This window comes from Myodes glareolus, chromosome 7, assembly GCF_982192425.1.
Source record: "Myodes glareolus chromosome 7, mMyoGla1.1, whole genome shotgun sequence".
NCBI lineage: Eukaryota > Metazoa > Chordata > Mammalia > Rodentia > Cricetidae > Myodes > Myodes glareolus.
The window spans coordinates 17,765,516-17,785,073 of NC_142032.1; the positions used below are offsets into that span (position 1 = coordinate 17,765,516).

The window sequence follows — 19,558 nt, forward strand, 5'->3', positions numbered from 1 at the left end:
TTTGGTTGGAAAGAAATGAAACCCACATAAAATTATATTATTATGAAGAACAGCGGGAAAGACATTTGGAAGTAACTGTCAATGTACCAGATAACATAAGAAACACTGTAGCTTGGCACTGGGGGCAGCAATGGTAAACAGAAATGGTAAACAGAAATGGAGAAATCAGGGTACTGCCCGAAGTAAACCACCCAAGATCAGAGTCACTGGGGAGACTGCTGGAAGCTTGTTTCCCACTACAACATGATAGTGGCTGATTAGCAAAGGAACTGTGAAAGTGTTATCAGAGGCTGTAGGGAAGGCATAAGAAAAGGTACACTCTTGACATTGGATGCTATTTCTACAAGAAAGCCAAAACTCAGAAGAGTTACCCTCGTGTCTCCCCAACCCTAATTATGAATTTGATAAAAGCCCTCACGGGGTCCAATTTGCCAAGAAGTAGCCAGTCTTTCCAGAACTTCTCAGCAAGAAAGTACTAATAGGGGCTCATGAAGAGGTGTCAGAGGTGCTGAGAGATGTATGGGACCTGTCAATTCAGCCACTAGAGAACAGCAGAACACCGGAGGCTGTCTACACGGGATGGCTGTCAGGACGGGGACAGAAGAAACCCCCTGGCAGCCAGAGAAGCTATGAACTCCACCATTCTCCTCAGGTTAGCAAAGAACTTTGCGTCTGAAAACTTAAAAACATTTTATTTTCTTGCTGTTTAATTTCTGCAATTCTTTGCAAATTCTGGATAATGGCCCCTTGTCTGAAGCGGGGCTGGCAAAGATATCCTTCTAGTCTGTGGGCTGTCTGTTAGTACTGCTGATGGTTTCCTTCGTTGTACAGAAACCTCTTATTTTCACGTAATCCCATCTGTTGAGACTTGGGATTACTTTCTGAGCTCTTGGTGATCTATTTTTGAAGTTTTTCAGGAGGCTGGAGAGATGTCTCGGCAATGAGAACATGTATTCCTCTGCCACAGGACCTGAGTTCCATTCCTAACACCCACTTCAGGAGGCTCATAGCCACTTTTAACTCGAGTTCCCGCACCTCTGGCCTCCACAGGCAAAATGCACACACGTGCACATAACTATTTGCCCCACAACACATACATACATTTAGCTAATAAATAATAAAAGTGTATTTTAAAGAGCAAGATTCATAACCACACAGAGTCATAAAGGGTCAGTTGTACAGAAAAAAAGTTTGCCGAAAAGTCTTTACTCTAACCCCCATGTTTTCTGTTAAAATTTCAGTTTTAAATTAAGTCTTTGATCTCTTTTGAATTGGATTTTTGTACAAGGTGAAAGGTATAAATCTAATTCATTCTTCTGTAGGAAGGAATCCAGTTTTATCCACCCCATTTGTTGCATAATTTTTCCTCAAAGTATGTTTTTGCCTCCTTTGTCAAAAATTAGGTGGCCATAGCTTCACCATTTTATTTTTGGATAAATTGGCATGAGCTGTGAAAGAGGATAGGACATCCTAATTCTGTCACTGATTTTTTTGTTTTGTTTTCGTGGCAGTTAAATGTGTTAGACATGTTGAAAGCGTAAAATATAATGTGAAGCTTCACAGCTTCCGTTCCTAATGCCCGTTCTAACTGTACAGACGTCCGTTGAGTTGTATTCACTTTGGGTCTGGTTAATTTTGGTGTGTTGTTTTTATTTATTTGACTTTTTAAATGATAAAGTTAGAAAAAAAGACTATTCATTTTCTTTTTAAATTTTTTATTTGTTGTTTTTATTATGTGTGTATCGCATGTGTGTGTTGTGGGTTTATGTGTATGTGTGTTGTGTGTATGTGTTTGTGTGTGTGTGTGTGTGCTGTGTGTGTATTGTGGGTTTATGTGTGTGTGTGTTGTGTGTGTTTGTGTGTGGGTTTATGTGTGTGTTGTAGGTGCACATGTGTCAAGTGTACATGTGACAATCAGAAGATGACTTTCAGGAGTTGGTTCTCCCCTTCTACCTGGGTCAGGGCGTTGAGCTCTCACCATCGGACTATTTTTTGAGGAGGGGTAACATGGAAAAGTGCTTGCTTGCTCCTTCCTTCCCTCCTTTCTCCTTCCCTCCTTCCCTCCCTCCCTCTCTCCCTTCTAACCTTCCTTCCTCCCTCCCTCCATTCCTTCCTTCCTTTCTTCCTTCCATCCTCTCCTCTGTCTCTTCCTCTTCTTCTTCAATTTATTTTACATCCTGGCCAAAGTTTTCCCTCCTGCTCCCTGTCCCCATCCTCCAATTCACTCCTCTGTTCAGGAAAAAGCCAGTCTCCCATGGATATCAACAAAATGTGACACATCAAGTTATCGTAAAACTAAGCATTTTAAGACTAGGCAAGGTGACTTGGTATGAGGAATAGGGTTCCAAAAAGACAGTAAAAGACTCAGACAGTCCCTGCTTGCACTGTTAGGAGTCCCACAAGAAAACCAAGCTACACAACTGTTCCATATATGCCGAGGGCCTAGGTCAGTCCCATGCAGGCTCCCTGGTTGTCAGTTCAGTCTCTGTGAACCCCTATGAACCCAGGTTAGTTGATTCTGTGGCTTTTCTTGCAGTGTCCTTGACCCCTTTGTCCTCTACAATCTTTTCTCTCCCTCTTCTGCAGGACTCAGCAAGCTCCGCCTAATGTTTGGCTGTGGGCCCCTGCATCTGTTGCAATCAGTTGCTAGATAAAACCTCTATGGTGATGACTGGGCCAGGCACCAATCTATAAGCATAACGAAATATCATTAGGAATCATTACGTTGACATTTTCCACTCTAGTCTTGATAGGTTCTATTCTAGTTCTCTAGGTCATCCAGCCTCTGGGTTCTGGTGCTCCGGGCAGTGTCAGGGGTGCGCTCACTCTCCAGGCATGGATTTTAGGCTAGACCAGGCATTGGTTGTCCACTCCTTCAGTCTCTAGTCTGCACTTTTCCTAACATCTCACACGGGCAGGACAGACTGTAGGTCAAAGGTTATGTGGGTAAGTTGGTTTCCCACTCCTTCCCCTAGAAGTCTTGCCTGGTCCCAGGAGATGGCCAGTTTCATCGGGCTTTTACAGCAAGGTCTTTACCTCCTAAGCCATCTCTCCAGACTGAGACATGTTGTGCCCAGATCACGACCCCCAGAGAGAGACCACCAGAGAGGCCCAGACTGTAATAAGCAAGGTTTAATCAGTATAATACAAACATGTTTGGAACTCATATCCATCCCCATTACAACAAGGTAGAGAGGAGTTGTATCTCCTCTGTGGGGTAAGCTTTTAAAGGCATAACTACAAAGAGACTCTTTGAAGATGCTTTGGCATGGGTACAAGGACTTTTGCTCCCTCATATTCTATTAAGTCAGCTTTTTTTCTTGTTTTTAGAGAGGCCACTGTTCTTGAGTTAGGCCATCTTTATCAGCCTGTACCAGGTGGCTGGCTGGGTTGAGCTAAGTGACCTTGTGCTCAGAATATCCTGGGTGGGAGAGGGGAAGGCCATTATCTTCCTGGGAAAACATTCTGCTAGAAAATTTCTTCTTGCCCCTTTGAGAATAAGGGGTGAGGGTCCCACAAGATTCCCAATTTCTGATACAGGAGTAGAGCAGCTTCATAAAAGATCTATAAATTTACTGCCAGAGATGACCTAGCTCTCCAAGGGTCTTGTCAGTTAGTGCAGGGAAGGGACCCTGATCCTGCCGAAGGAGGGGCAGGCTAGAAAGGCAAAGCTGTGTTCCACTCTGCAGCACTTGGTGACCCATGTGGCGGTTCCTGGGAAAGGGAAACACGAACCTCTGTGCGTGTTGCTCTGAGCTGGACTCATTTCCCAGTAGTTCAAAAGGAAAAACTAGACCGTGCAGTCTTCCAGCACAGGAGCGGATAAAATCAGGTAGTTGCCAAGCTCCTGGTGATGATGACTAATACCGATTTCAACACTCAGACTTCTTTAACAGCACTGTGTTTTATGCCCCACCCATGTCTAAAAGGGACATCGACGGGGCATGCATAAGCACATTAAAGAGCACAGTTCTAATAAAATATAGCCCACTAGAACTATAATGAGGACATAGCATCAGAACTAGGAAAAGAAGAGAGGAAGAGAAACCGTACAGAAAACGTACCATACATAAGTACTGTTGCTGAGAACAAAGCCTTGAGTTCCTTGGGCAGTCAAAGTGAGGAAGAAAGCGCAAGTAATTTGCATAGTCTTCATTGTGGAGTAGAGAAATAAAAAAGAAAAGTACTCCAATTAATAACATGATGTAAACTTCAGGAGAATTGGTACTGACCATTTTCACCTACAGCACATGTACTATAAAACTGATCTTAAAATGCTAAAAATTATAGACCAGACTGGCCTCAAACTAGTTCCAGGACAGGCTCCAAAGCTACAGAGAGACCCTGTCTCGAAAAACCAAAATAAAAAATTGTTAAAAATTGGAGGTATTTTCTTAAAGTTGCCTCCCTTAATCCATTTTTAATACTCATAAAGTAAATATGTATACATATATATATATATGTATATATATATTCTAAAGGTCTGACTTTACTTACTTAACAAAGCTTGGGGATGTTCAGGATGACTAGCAGGCATGTCCTAGAATTTCACCCACAGTTAGTGTGTTCAGCAGGGTCCATTAGTAAAGCTAAGAATGTCTTGATTGCTCTAAAGCTCCGTTTCAGGCAGTGAACTTGTGAGTTTACCATGTGTCTTTGTATCTCACGTTCTGACCCAGATGCTGATCTTGGGAGTTTGCTCATGAGCGACCTTATCAACTTGCACCATCCTGGGTGTTTGAGTATATTCTCTTTCTCTTTCTCTTTCTCTTTCTCTTTCTCTTTCTCTTTCTCTTTCTCTTTCTCTTTCTTTCTCTTCCTCTTTCTCTTTTTCCTTCCTTCCTCCTTCCCTCCTTCCCTCCTTCTCTCTCTCTCTCTCTCTCTCTCTCTCTCTCTCTCTCTTCCTTTCTGTGGGTTTTCGAGACAGGTTTCTCTGTAGCTTTGGAGCCTGTCCTGGAACTAGCTATTGTAGACCATGCTGGCCTCAAACTCTTTCAATGGGATGTTTGACAGTTCCATGTGATGAGTGTCAACCATATTCAATGCCTCCTCCAACTCCTCCTGGATCCATCTCCTCTCTCAGGGCTTAGTTTTCGGAGGAGAATCAGAGTAGCCGACCAGATTTAGAGTGGTCGAGTGGTCAGTTGTGCAGTGAAGATGGTGGGGAAGATCCCTGTCCTTGTGGTAAGGGAGACTTGAGTCTGAATATCTGCTCCGCTTGTGTCTTTTGTGATCTTTAAAGAAGGGGATTAACTACATTTTGTTTTGTTTCTTGAGACAGGGTTTCTCTATGTAGTTCTGGCTATTCCGGGACTCACTATTAACAGCACTCTTGACCCTAGTTTATCTACATGAAATGGAAATTGTAACTCCTAATTCCCCAGGTTTTTGTAAGCCTTATGGTAGGTAATGTATACCAAACTTGGGGGATACCAAGTATTAACCAAGGTGATTATCTTATAACTGTGCTTGGGCAACTGTGAACTTGGCCTGAGGCCATGAATATGAAATATGATTTAGCATGCATCACAGCCAAGAAGAGGAGGAGGAGAAAGAGGAGGAGGAGAAAGAGGAGGTGGAGAAAGAGGAGGAGGAGAAAGAAGAGGAGGAGAAAGAGGAGGAGGAAGATGTTACCTATTCTTGGTATTGGACCGTAAATCTTTCTCTTGGTCTCTAATCTTTCCACAGTATCTCATGAAGTCATTCCCTAATCCCTAAAACCTGCCTGGAATGATGCCATAGAAGATAAACTGACATATTGGCATTCAGCACTCTCAGTCCAAGTCTGACTGCTTCCATTCCCCGGTCTAGTGTCACTGCTTGAGCTACAGAGAGCAATGCACTCCTTCGCAGATCCTGAAGGAATAGGAAGGCCAGAGCAGATGAAGCAGCACAGGGCCCTTTAGTGATGCTCCCAGGAGTGAGAGACTTGCATTTGAATCTTGACTTTTTACCTGGAACAAGTGACAGTCTCTCTTGAGACTGGAAAACAGTGATCATTGCAGCACTCACCGTAATGGTTGTCATCAAATGAAACAAAAGAGCGTAGCAAGTGCACAGTCCAGGGTGCACACAGAATTGGTGTGCACAGGCAGGAGGGGCACAGTCCAGGGTGCACACAGAATTGGTGTGCACAGGCAGGAGGGGCACAGTCCAGGGTGCACACAGAATTGGTGTGCACAGGCAGGAGGGACACTCTGGTCTTTAAGTCTCTGAGCCAGGTGTTCCAGGGAGACCAGCTGCTTCTTCATAGGAAAGTCAGCTTGGGATCTGTAGTACCTGAATAGAAACGGATGGGAGGCAATGGTGAGACACTAAGAAAAACCAACAGCGTGTTTTCAATCTTCTTCCATCCCAGTGGACCTGAAGGTGCGATGCCAGGTGTGACTTCTAGTGGTTCGGGAGGGCAATGATTTTCCCCTGGGGAAATTTTCAAACTGCAGGGAGGTTTTAAAAGCTCTGGGAAAGGTACAATCTCTTTCCACCCCGATCTTAAGATTCACTGACATAGACAATAGGGAAGCCCATGGCCTCTGGGTGTTCCGATGAAGTCAGACCCCCTGACTGCAATGGGTCACATCAGTGGCTCTCCACACTCGGCCCCTGAGTCTAGAGCATTGCTAGTCCAGGTGGACTTATTAGAAATACACATGTCGAGCCCCACACAGTGCTACAGCAATGTGCCCTTTAACAAGCTTTCCATATGTCACATACTATAGGCTGCTTATGGGTAAGACATGGAATCAGCAAAGGTGACAGGAACTAAAATCACTGCCCCTTGGAGGAACTCTGGGCTTCTCTGATCTTCACTTGGACTCAGACCATAGCAGCTTCCAAATTTGATGTTTAGTTTTAAAACTGTGTTTCTTTTCAAGTCCCTGAAGAACTCAGGCCTGGTTCATCTTAGACAGGTGCTCTACCACCCAACCACAGCCCAAGTCTCCATTCAAAGTTCGAATGAATGAGCACGAGGAAGACTAACCTCACAATGGTTAGTTGTGGACCAACAGAAATAAATTCCTGTGGTGAGAGAGAACATCTGATTCATTGTATCATATTCTCTCTCCCTCCCTCTCCTTTCGTCTACACAAACACATACATTAGTAGTTGAGAGTAACCGAGAAATAATACTTTGTTGATCCTGTCTTAAGGTATATTTTTGTACAAAGTACCATGCTCATAAATAAAAACTAACAAGGAATCAGAACATATGAGTATGAGTGTTTTGACTGCATGTATGTACATGTATGACATGTATGCCTGGTGCCCTCAGAGATCAAAATGTGTATTTGAATCCCTGGAAATGGAAGTTGTGAGGCACCATGTGGATGCTGAGAATTGAACCTACGTTATCTGAGAGAGAAATAAATGCTCTAAAGCCCAAGCCATCTCCCCAGGACTCAGAGCATTTGAGAAGGGAGACCAAGCTGGGGCTTTAATCTAGAAGGATTTTAAGGTTCTATCTTGGTCCTTTTTACACATATAAACTTTAATTAAAGAATCACAAAGGGGAATGAATACTGAATTTCTGTGTATTAACAATCATTTGACCAGGTGAAGGCATTTTTCTTAGAAAATGTATTTTTTACTGTCTCGGGTAATAGTCAGAGGTTATTGGGGCTGAGCCTGCAGCTCAATGGTAGATCATTGGCTAGCATACTCAAGACCTTGGGTTCGAGTCTCAGCAGTGAAAAAGTCAAACACAAAAGCAAATGCCCAGATGGTGATGTCTAGCTATAATCACGGCACTTGGGACGTAGAGGCAGAAAGTTCTAGAGTTCTAGATCAGCATCATGGACATATAAGTCCAAAGCCAGCCTGAGTTACATGAGATTTCATCAACACAAGCAAGCAAATAAACAAATAAAACTGAAGATATGTCCCGCTAGATAGTTGGCAAGCAATTCGGAACTGCAATAGTTCTGGTCTTTAATTTAGACTAAACCAGGAAAAGCTGGGGCAAAGAGTACCATCTAGTGGCCACTCAACAGTGTAACATTTTAGTGCAAGATTCTCTGGGATAGTCCACTGGGCAGTTCTGCCTATATTGGCAGTTTGTCAGTAACTTTTTTGTATGTCCTGCATAATGTCTGGCAGTCTCTTTCATGAAGCAGGAACCCCAAATGACTGTCTCACCTTCTTTAGGCAACTTCAGCAGTCATTTTTCTGTGGGTTCTGTATGTCCAGTTCATACAGCATAGCATCAAGCAGTCCAGGCAAGAGCAGTTTCTTGCTCAAATGGCTAACAAACTCCATAAGGAGCCTCTTTGGTGCCCATCATCCTCTTGAAGTAGATTGGTGCTGCCAGGAGCAGATGTGTCTCATTGTCATGAAAAGTCCTAAGTTCTTAAACATTTTAAATGCCACATTCTGTTAGTCTTAGAAAGATTTGAAGAATAACTATCCATCTGAAATATACTTCTGTACATCTAGAGAATCTAACTAACATGACTACAAGGTTGACTATTATAGATGATTATTAACCTCTATTTCTTAATTATACATTACATTTTTAAATGAGCTGCATAAACACAATACATTAATCAAGAGCAGAAATATACATATAACAAAATTTACCTAATATTTGTATTAATAAACTAAGAATCATACCAATGCAAAGTATTAATATGTATATCATACACCCCTTTAAATGTAAACAAACATTTATAAACAATATTTGGGAATTTGGGTGTACTTCTCTCTAAAATGCTTTCTGTTTTTTGTTGAGCAAAGTAATTTGGGGGGGCTGTTCAGGGTCCATCAAACCACATTAGTCTGAAAGGATTCCACAGGTTCTCATTGTCTGTGGAAATAAAAGAAGAACCTCTTTTCCAAAGCAACATATCCTTAGACCCAAGTTCTGAAGTCAAAATACCCTTAAAATATATATGCTGGTTTAGCTTAGCAGCCCATACAATGAAATGTCTCTCTGTACTTAACTCATTCACAGTCAAAAAATTTAAAGAAAACACAATAATATACATAATCCAGACTCTCTATGTATATTCCATCTTTATGTGGCTTATTTTTCTTACTCTATTGCTTTTTCTACAAGTTTAATATTTATTTTCTTATCTTTACTCCTTTAATATATGACTGTCTGTACTCTTTTATACTATATTTACTGTCTCTTTACTCCTTTTCTTCTCTCCCCCAAGCCTACACACATTTTTTAAACATATTGTGTCTCATTTATGGGTCCTTCATGTCTGAATCTGTCCTATTGTGTATCTGAAATTCATTTCTGTCCAGGGGTGCTTCTTAAAACACTAAGCAGCAACTAAGGTTGCTTTGTCTTTTGGCTCCTCCCAGTCCAACATGGTGGAGGACTGTTTAGTGTGAGCCATACTCATAGCCTCATTTTCAGGTTCTATGTTGCCATTAAGCAAGTTGTAGCACTCTGCTCACAAATTCCATTTAAATGCTCTGTAGCAGGACCTCCTGAAAGAGTCAGAGTTCGTGCTGACAGCATGGTCCAGGAAGCCGCAGTTTCAAAACCAAGCAGTATTTTTGTTGTTGTTGTTGTTGTTTTGGTTTGGGTTTTTTTTCCACCACTGAATCAGGAAGACTTCTCTTAAAGGAGTTGCAGCATGCTGCCAGCAAGCAGAGCCCATGCCTGACTCTGTTACACTGACTTAGATTCCTTTAGAGATAGTTCTAGGCATGGTACAGCCATACCACATTTGAAGTTCTAGTTCTAATCTTATGAGAAACCTCCATACTGATGTCCATAGTGGATGGGCTAATTTGTATTCCCATTAGCGGTATATAAGAGTTCTTTCTTCACTTTCATTCTTGTCTGAATTTATTGTTGTTGTTGTTTCCTTAATGACAGTCATTCAAACTAGAGTGTGATGAATTCTCAGTGTAGTTTTGACTAGCATTTCCCTGATGCTAAAGATGTAGGATATGTTTATATTTTATTAGCCATTTGTACTTCATCTTTCAAGAACTGTTTGCTCATTTGTACATTTATTGATTAGATTGTCATACTATTTAATTTTAAAAATCTTTATGTATATATAGATATTAGATAGCTGTATGCCAGCTAGTAAAGACTTTCTTCCTCATTATATGTTGTCTCTCCACTCATTTAATCATTGTTTTTTACTACACACTTTCATCTTGATGAGGTTAATCTATATGCTTTTATATATGTTTGTTTTATGAAATTGGATGCAACAATATTTAGTGCATATGTGTTTAGAATTGGTATAGCCACTTAAAGAACTATTTCCTTGATATAAAACGACCTTCTTTATCTCTAATGATTAGTTTTGATTTAAAGTTTATTTGTCAGATATCAATATCTGATTTCCACTGAGAAAGAAAAAAATTAAAGACATTGCTCTTAGAGGCTGAAAAAAATCCTGCTTTAAAATTTGAACATAATTATACACATACAAAAAATTATAATAAAGATATAAAAATTTATATATTTTAATTATATACTCAAATATGAAGATGCTACATAGCCCTGTCCTGTCTCCTACTGTATTCTGAAAATAGATTTGAAGACAATGGTATAAAGCTTCATTATACCCAAATACCTTAATGTATATTTTCTTAAGATGGTGAATATTCTCTTGTCAAAGTTAGAATATTGTCATTGATCCAGTATTTTCATTTAATGAACAAACCTTATTACAATTTCACCAGCTATTTTACTCAAAGGTGTTATAGTAAAAGAGAGACTATGACCAAGGATCCATTTTAGAAGCTCATATTGCATGTTGTTTTTAGTCTTTCACCTTGTTAAACAAACAAACAACAACAGCAGCAAACCCCCAAATCCAGCCTTGTGTGGTGGCACATATCTTTTATCCCAGCCCTCAGGAGGCGGAGGCAGGCAGAACTGTCAGAGTTCAAGGTAGTTTGATCTACACAGCAAGTACTATGGCAGCCAGAGCTACACAGAGAGACCCTGTCTCAAAAACAGAACAAAATACCCCTCTAAGTAACAAGATATATAATAATGCCAAATTAGAGCCCACAAAGGGGGGGGATAGTCAAACATTCATAAGTGCAAACTGATAAACAAAATCTCTTCCTGAAATGAACACTAGAGTCTTAGTCACCATCTTATTGCTATGAAGAGACACCATGACCAAGGCAACTCTTACAGAAGAAAGCATTTAATGGGGACCTAGATTAAGTTTCAGAGATTTACTCCATTACCGTCATGGTGGAGAGCATGGCGTATAGTACCAGAATGATAGCTGAGAGCTAAATCCTGATCTATAGACAGAGAGAAAGAGAGAGGCAGAGACAGACAGAGAGGGAAAGAGAGAGAGGAGGCAGACAGAAAGACAGACAGAGAGAGACTGAACCTGGCATGGACTTTTGAAACCTCAAAGCCCAAGCTCAGGGACACACTTCCTCTAACAAGATTGCATCTCCTAATTCTAATCCTTCTCAAACAGTTCTACTCCCTGGGACTAAACATTCAACATTCATAAGCATATGAACCTCTTGAGGCTATTCTTATTCAAACCACCACAATCAGCTATGAAATGTAGAGGAAATAATTTATGGAAAAGAAACTCACTATTTGATAACCATCTTGGCAATAATTAGACAAAATTTACCTACAAATGCTTTAATCTTATAGGTGAAAGATGAACGAGTAATAAGATATTTACATAGGATCAAACTATGTCCCAAAAGGTATATTAATCCTAAAAAGGAAAATCATAATTTTACATTGAAGAAACATAGCAGATACCATATTTTTTGCTTGTTTGTTTGTTTGTTTGTTTGTTTGTTTGAGACAGGGATTCTCTGTAGCTCTGACTGGCCTGGAACTTACTTTGTAGACCAGCCTAGCTTTGAACTCAGAGATCAGCCTTCCTCTGCCTCCTGAGTGCTAATATCAAAGGCATTTGCCACCACACCTGGCAAACATTATCTTAAGGGATCAAAATTAACTTCAGTACTTAGACATCAACAGACAATCTGTATCTTCTTCTGACATGAGGCTGCATGAAGGACACAATGTCACTCGTGAGGCACGTCTCCCTCAAATCCGTTACCTGAACTTAATGCTGAGGAAACATCAGACAAGCCCAGACTGAGGGACAACCAAGGAAATAAGTGGTGTATGATTTTTTTTTAAACCTTGGCTTTAAGCAAGAAGATGTACAGCTTATCTATTTTTGGCACACAGGACTGATCTAGGCATTAGAGTGGTCACGTGATGTGCCATTATTCAGTGCAGAGGCCAGATCTCTTGGAACAGCAATGAATCCTGTTCCCAGGAAATGCTGGTGCCCACGCCATGCCTACCTGCTAACGCCCATGGCTGTAGAATCAATGACTCAGTAGGTTAGGAGGTTTCCTCTCCATTGCAAGATGTTTAGCCCGAGTCCTACTCTAGAATCTAGATGCAAAGATCGAGAACAAATTAAGGGAAGCATTTCCCATGCAGACATCTTTTGACTTCAGCAAGTAAGAACTAGGCAGTTAGTCCGAGTCTGGGGAGAACAGTGAGACTCCAGAAAGACAATGCCAACAGAGCTTTACCAAGTGGGGTGCAGCTATTCTATGTGGCCTTGCAGTCACACCCTTCCCTAAAGCACCCCTTGACTTTCCTAGTGACATGACCACCCTCCCTAGATAATTCTAAGGGGAAACTCTGGTAGGCTCCCAACTGAGGTGTATATCTGACCCCAGAGCAGTGGGAGTTTTTGACTTCTCTGCGGAGACAGACCTTGAAGGCATGCCTCTCTGGCTGTGTTCTAGTGACCTACGGAATGACAAGCTCTAGTGCCTATTACTACACCAAAGTGATGTCCGAGCTGTTTCTACACACCCCATCAACCTCTGGGGTTTCCTTCCAGACCATCAGCAGCATGGCAGATTTCTGGGACGTGAGTAGGACACTATCTTCACCCCTCCCTCTCCTTCTTAATTGTCTGAGACAAAGGTCAGAGTTCAGGTCAGTCTGGAACCAGGACAAAGGATAAAGCTGATTTCGCGGCTTGGGGTGAAGTGTAAGTGGAGGTTGGAGAGAGATGGGGTGTTGACTAGGGGTTGACCAGCAGGAGCAAGGCTAGCGTTTGAGTCAGGAGGGAAGCTGAACCTCAAAATGTTATATTTTAAAATGTATTTTGGTCAAGTTCTGAAGGTCAGCTGTGAGGGTCCAAAAATAGAGGCTAGAGGCAAGTTGAAGGCCAGGGAATGAGAGCAAATGTCATGCACTGGTGTTAGGAGGAGGCCAGACCAGGCCTAACCCAGATGCTGGTCTAGTTTGCTCAGGGCCCCCTCCTGGACAGTTTGTACTGGACGAAGTGGTACAACAATCAGAGCCTGGGTGGTGGCTCCCACTCCTTCATTTACTATGAGAACTTGCTGCTGGGGGTCCCGAGGTTGCGGCAGCTGCGAGTGCGCAACGATTCCTGTGCGGTTCACGAGGACTTCCGGGAGGACATTTTGAACTGCTACGATGTCTACACTCCAGACAAGGAAGATCTACTCCCTTTTGGGCCTTTCAATGGGACAGCGTAAGTGAGCCCCTGCCCAAAGCACAGGGGCACCCCTTTGAGCTTGCCATCTGTCTGGGGTGTGGGAAACACTTTCATGAAACCTAAAAAAAAAAAAAGAGAAACCTTTATGGTGGGCAGCTTAGGAGACTTGGAGACCACTCCCTAATCCCAACAATGACTCTTTGAGGACACACGCTTGGTGTGTGTTGTTCAGGTGTGGAGGAAGCAGATTAGCAGAAAAGACACAGCCTCTGGATTTGTTCCTATGGATGGTTGACAGTTCCATCCTTCCTGGAAGGCAGAGTCCCTTGGGGGGGGGGGTGTGTGATCCATGAATGAAGTTCATGCTGTCACCCAAGTCGTGGTTGGAGAGTTTGACTCCTGGGACCTGATACAGGAAGCAGCAAGGGATGGAAGTTGGATGAGGAATGAAAAGAGGACAGGAAGAGGGTAGAGAGGATAGGAAAGGAGTAAACAGGATTAGCCAGGCAGTGGTGACACACGCCTTTAATCCCAGCACTCGGGAGGCAGAAGAAGGCCGATCTCTGTGAGTTAGAGGCCAGCCTGGTCTAAGAGTTCCAGGACAGGCTCCAAAGCTACAGAGAAACACTGTCTCGAAAAACCAAAAAGCCCAAAATACCAAACAAAACAAAAAGGTGTAAGCAGGATAAAAATGGGGTTGGTGGGGGGGTGGAGGTTGGAAGAGTGGCTTTAACAAGGAATCCTGGGGTTGACCAGCCAGCAATGGAGCCATAGGAACTAGAGTATCGTTCCTGGATTTATGGTCCAAGTGTTTCCTTCATGTGCCCTGCACAACCTGGGCCACCAGTACATTCACCGAGTGAAATAGGAGGACATTTGCACTCGGGTTTCAGGCGATCTCTGGAATTCCCTCTCATTTCCTCTACTGCAAAATATGGGCAGTATTTTCCCTGTCTTCCCAAACAACTGTTAGTAGCAAGCAAAATGATAAGCATGAAGCATCTATTGTATATGGTATTATGTGCACTGCATGAGATATCTCATACAAGGTGTATAAGACATGATTCTCACAAAATTATGTATGTGTCACATATAATATATGCACACATATACATGTATAGCACAGTAAGCATATATAAATATACAATGCATGTAGAACTGTAAAGCTGGGCATTCATAATTACCTTAGGGGGTTAGTGTTTTGCCTAGTTTGGACTTCTTTGATCAGGTGGTCTTTTTTCTTTGGCAGGTGGACTTACCATTCACAGGATGAGCTGGGGGGCTCCTCCCACTGGGGCAGGCTTACAAGCTACAGTGGAGGTGGCTACTATTTGGACCTTCCAGGATCCCGACAAGCCAGTGCAGAGGCCCTGCAAGGCCTTCGGGAGGGACTGTGGTTAGACAGGGGCACTCGGGTGGTCTTCATCGACTTCTCAGTCTACAATGCCAACATCAATCTTTTCTGTGTTCTGAGGTAAGCACCCTTTCCCCCACTGCATCTCTCTCTCTATCCATGGTTCCTAGTCCATCTGATATGCTTGAGATCTTTCCCCATCTGGCACCCTATGGCGGATGTGAGGTGCCAGGACAGTAGGAAGAACTGTACCGACCCAACCTCCACTAGCCATCTCTCCTTCCTCACAGACTGGTGGTCGAGTTCCCAGCCACAGGAGGGACCATCCCGTCCTGGCAAATCCGCACAGTTAAGCTGATCCGCTATGTGAATAACTGGGACTTCTTCATCGCGGGTTGTGAGGTCATCTTCTGTGTCTTCATCTTCTACTACGTGGTGGAGGAAATCCTGGAAATCCACCTGCACAGGCTTCACTACCTCAGCAGCATCTGGAACATTCTGGACCTGGTGATCATCTTGGTAAGGCACTTGGGACATAGTAGAGGGTGGAGAGACTTCTGCTTTGGTGGGGGATCCGTTCTTTCTTTTGGAGGCTCAAGCCCTCTTACTGACTTAGTAGAAACACTGTGCTAAGTCTCTCCAAGAGAAAGGTTGATGCTCCCTGGCTCAGACCTTGGAAAACCTTGCCCCTACACATCTCCCCTCCTCCTCTCTTGTGAGTGGGCCCTCCTTTTCCCTTTATACAAATCTATTCAGAATCTCTTCTGCCTTTTGTTTCATGACCTGACCTCTTGAAAACCCTTCCATTTCTCTTTTTCTGTTTGAATATGCTGTCCCTCCATTGTCATCTCCTTCCTACTAATAAGACACATTTGTTTTGTTGTTGTTTTATTTTTACATTTATTTGTGTGGATATGTGTGCATGTGTGTGTGCGTGTATGTGCATGTGCACATGCAACAGTGTGTTTGCAGAGGTCAGAGGACACCTTATGGGAGTTGGTTCTTACCTTCCACCATGTAGATCCCAGAGATCATAAAAACTTAGGTGGCCAGGCTTGGCAGCAAGCACCCTTACCTGCTGAGCCATCTCACTGGCCCGATCATTTATTTCTTTTACCAATGCTTGGGAGTAATATGGATGGGGAGCCATCATGTTTCTGGGTACCTCTTCCCCACAGTTCTTGACAACCTTCCCATTGCCTATGGCCCCAAAGCCTTCTCTTGGGCTGTAGCACATTTAAGCTGCTCCCTGTCGCATCTGGAACCCACCCTGTCGCATCTGGAACCCACCCTGTCGCATCTGGAACTCAGCTAGCGAACATCTCAGCAGAGAATGTTTCTTGTCCTGGTTTTCCGCTGGGAGAGCATTTTCGAACTTCCCTTAAGATTCCCTCAACTTCACTGACACTCTCCATGACTCTTATATGACAGCTCTCCGTAGTGGCCGTGGGTTTCCACATCTTCCGAACCCTGGAAGTAAACCGACTGTTGGGAAAGCTCCTGCAGCAGCCAGACACTTATGCAGACTTTGAGTTCCTGGCCTTCTGGCAGACACAGTACAACAATATGAACGCTGTCAACCTTTTCTTTGCCTGGATCAAGGTACCCAGGGCTTGCCTCCGCCTCTGTCCCAAGGCTCTCACGTACCTTCCTCCATATGGGTCTCATTTTTCTTGTCCGATTTGGTACCTCCCGGGGCCTCCAGCGGTCCCTGGAGTGTTCCATGTTTCTCACCTTCTCTCTCTCTCTCTCTCTCTCACTTGTTTCACCGTGACCCTTGCAGATATTCAAGTACATCAGCTTCAACAAAACCATGACCCAGCTCTCATCCACACTGGCTCGCTGTGCCAAGGACATCTTGGGCTTTGCTGTCATGTTCTTCATCGTCTTCTTCGCCTATGCCCAGCTTGGTTACCTGATTTTTGGGACCCAAGTGGAGAATTTTAGCACTTTCGTCAAGTGCATGTGTGTGTGTGTCCTGCCCCCACCCCTGGGCCCCTCACTCTCCAGCTCCCAGGGTGTGTGCAGCCTTGGGAAAGAGGGGCAAGTGTACGGGCGTGTCAATGCTTAAAGTATCTGAGAGTGTCCTACAGTTTGGGTTTGTGCTCAAGTAACGTACAGTCCATCTGTTTTTATTATAGTGCATTTGTTGCATTAGGCGCAGTGAGGGGCCTGTTTGTGGTTAGGAAAGCGGGATGGGGTATGAATTGGGGCAAATGTTTGACGTGGCTCTGGGTGAAGCCCAAATCTGATCTCTCAGATTCACCCAGTTCCGGATAATCCTTGGGGATTTTGACTACAATGCCATCAACAATGCCAACCGAATTCTGGGCCCTGTGTACTTCGTCACCTACGTCTTCTTTGTCTACTTCGTGCTCCTGGTAAGGGTCCCTCTGAGGGCTGGTGGCCTAGAGGGCCTTCTGGGTGGGCATTGGACCCCACATGCTTCCCACTTAGGATTAGAACAGGTTTCTCACAGCATGGAGGAAGGTGTGTGAAGGTGAGGTTCTTTTGGGCTTTCTGAGTGCTGGTTAATGTAATGATAACAGACATAAAGGAAACTGTGCGTTCTCCCAGGAAAATCAATTCCTCATCTTCCAAGGAAAGAAAGGGAGTGGGAAAATACCTCATGAGGCACAGCAGAGATCTCTGGAAGCCTCTGTACCTGTTCTCGCAGAGGCCCCTTCCTTTGGGGCATTCACAAGGGTTTCTACCACAGTGTTTGCTGGTAGTTCTCTCTTCTTGCCAACTGGGAAATATCTGAGATTTATTTTTTAGATTTTATTTATTTTATTTCACGTGTATGTGCTTTGCTTGCATGTATACAGCATGTGTGTTGCTGATGCCTGGGAGGAGTTGAACCCCCAGATCTGGAGTTACAAATGGTTGTGAGCTATGGCATGGGCCAAGCCATGTCTCCAAATCCCTGAGTGTGAGTTTTATTAGTATAAACAGAAAGTATCATTATTTGATTAACTGATGGAGACACAAACGTGGAATTGGGGTCACTTGTAAAGAAGAGAACGTATTTGTACTTTGCCGTTGAAAAAACGACCTCAGTGGCTGGTGAGCCCTTGTGTAGGGGGTCCATGGCATATGTTGGGATATACTGGTGTTTAGAAAGGTTACTGCAGCATCTGAATGAGGAACCTCGGGTCAATGAGGGAACATCTTTTGTCTGTAACAGAAATGTGCCAAACATAGATTTTCAGGCTCTTGAGAGGCAGGTATGGGTGGGCTGCCGTGCGGAGACTGAGACCATCGGTCTTTTTAAAACATGTGAGCAAAAAGCTCAGTGCTTTCAGTGGGGCTGAAGGTGAAAACCTGCATCACAAGCAGGGCATGGTAGTGCAGGCCTCTAATCCCAGCAGGGAAGGTAGAGGCAGGTAGATCTCTGTGAGTTCAAGGCCACACTGGTCTACACAGCAAGTTCTAGGATAGCCAGGGCTACATAGAAATATTCTGCTTCAAAAAACCCATGTCCCTACTTTTTGCTTTAGAATATGTTCCTGGCCATCATCAATGACACATACTCGGAGGTCAAGGAGGAGCTGGCTGGCCAGAAGGATGAGTTCCAGCTTTCTGACCTCCTGAAACAGGTGACCACTCAGGGTCTTTGAGCAGCGTGTCCCCCTCTGGGTTTGGCTCTGGGACACTGCACCATGGTAGCCTGTTCTTGCCTGACACAGGCAGACGTCTGCGCTCTTGAGTGTCTTTGACTTGTTCCTGGGGGCCTGAGATCTTTTGGTGGGGGTGGGGCCAATGGCGGTGAGGACCCAGTAGGGAACTTTGCCTGCTCCCTTTCCCTTCCAGAGCTGCAAGAAGGCCCTACTAAGGCTGCACCTGAGGAAGGAACGGGTTTCGGATGTGCAGAAGGTTCTGGAGGGTGGGGAATCGGTGATCCAGCTGGAAGATTTCACCAACACCTTAAGGGAGTGAGCAACTGAATATTCTTTGAAATTAGTCTGATTTGTGACCCTCAACTATACATGTTTTGCTAATAACCCCAGTCTATTGTGGTCTTTATCGTGACCTTGCTTTACAGATCTCTGACCATAGTTTATACATATTCTGGACATTACTGAACATCTCGTATACCTAATGTAACAGTATAACTATCTTATTATTAAATATGCTTCACCCAAAATATTGGGCAAATATATTGCAAGAACCATCTGTGCCTCAGGCTTGAGTAGGCAATGACATAATTAAATGAGACAATGAGGGGTGCTAGAGAGATGGCTCAGTGGTTAAGAGCATTGCCTGCTCTTCCAAAGGTCCAGAGTTCAATTCCCAGCAACCACATGGTGGCTCACAACCATCTGTAATGATGTCTGGTGCCTTCTTCTGGCCTGTAGGCATACAAGCAGACAGAATACTGTATACATAATAAATAAATAAATAAATAAATATTTTTTTAAAAAAAAGATTCCTTAAAAGAAAATGAGACAATGAGGAGCTCAAAGGCATGTAAGCAAATTTGCCAAGACAGACTAAGTCCAAGAACAGCAGTGACTTAAAGAGAGGAAAGCACAGAACAAAAAGAGTTATTAATAGCTTTTGAGATTTAAGGAAGCCTTCCAGGAAGAGGTGATGATGGAAAAGGGTTTTAAAAAATGCCTAACTTACACACTGGGCAAGCAGAGCAAGGTCATTGTGATAGCCAAGCATTGCTAAGATATCAAATGAATGGCCTCATTGTGATAGCTGAGCATTGCTTAGATATCAAGTGAATGGC

At 43.5% G+C, this 19,558-nt stretch overlaps 1 protein-coding gene across 2 annotated transcripts in view; it reads left to right on the forward strand.

Annotated features, from left to right (window-relative positions):
* The window catches only part of Pkd2l1 (polycystin 2 like 1, transient receptor potential cation channel), a 36,644-nt gene that overhangs the window by 13,560 nt on the left and 3,526 nt on the right, over positions 1 to 19,558 (forward strand). The window contains exons 1-10 of one of the 2 annotated variants that reach the window (XM_085693968.2): positions 282 to 652; positions 12,742 to 12,869; positions 13,249 to 13,502; positions 14,716 to 14,940; positions 15,111 to 15,339; positions 16,252 to 16,422; positions 16,604 to 16,785; positions 17,081 to 17,201; positions 18,321 to 18,419; positions 18,634 to 18,755. In XM_085693968.2, the coding sequence (XP_085550094.2) occupies positions 12,753 to 12,869; positions 13,249 to 13,502; positions 14,716 to 14,940; positions 15,111 to 15,339; positions 16,252 to 16,422; positions 16,604 to 16,785; positions 17,081 to 17,201; positions 18,321 to 18,419; positions 18,634 to 18,755 (1,520 nt within the window). In that variant the 5' untranslated portion in view covers positions 282 to 652; positions 12,742 to 12,752. Of the gene's footprint in view, positions 1 to 281; positions 653 to 12,741; positions 12,870 to 13,248; positions 13,503 to 14,715; positions 14,941 to 15,110; positions 15,340 to 16,251; positions 16,423 to 16,603; positions 16,786 to 17,080; positions 17,202 to 18,320; positions 18,420 to 18,633; positions 18,756 to 19,558 lie in introns of those variants that run through there. The other variant, XM_048438970.3, reaches the window with a different exon arrangement.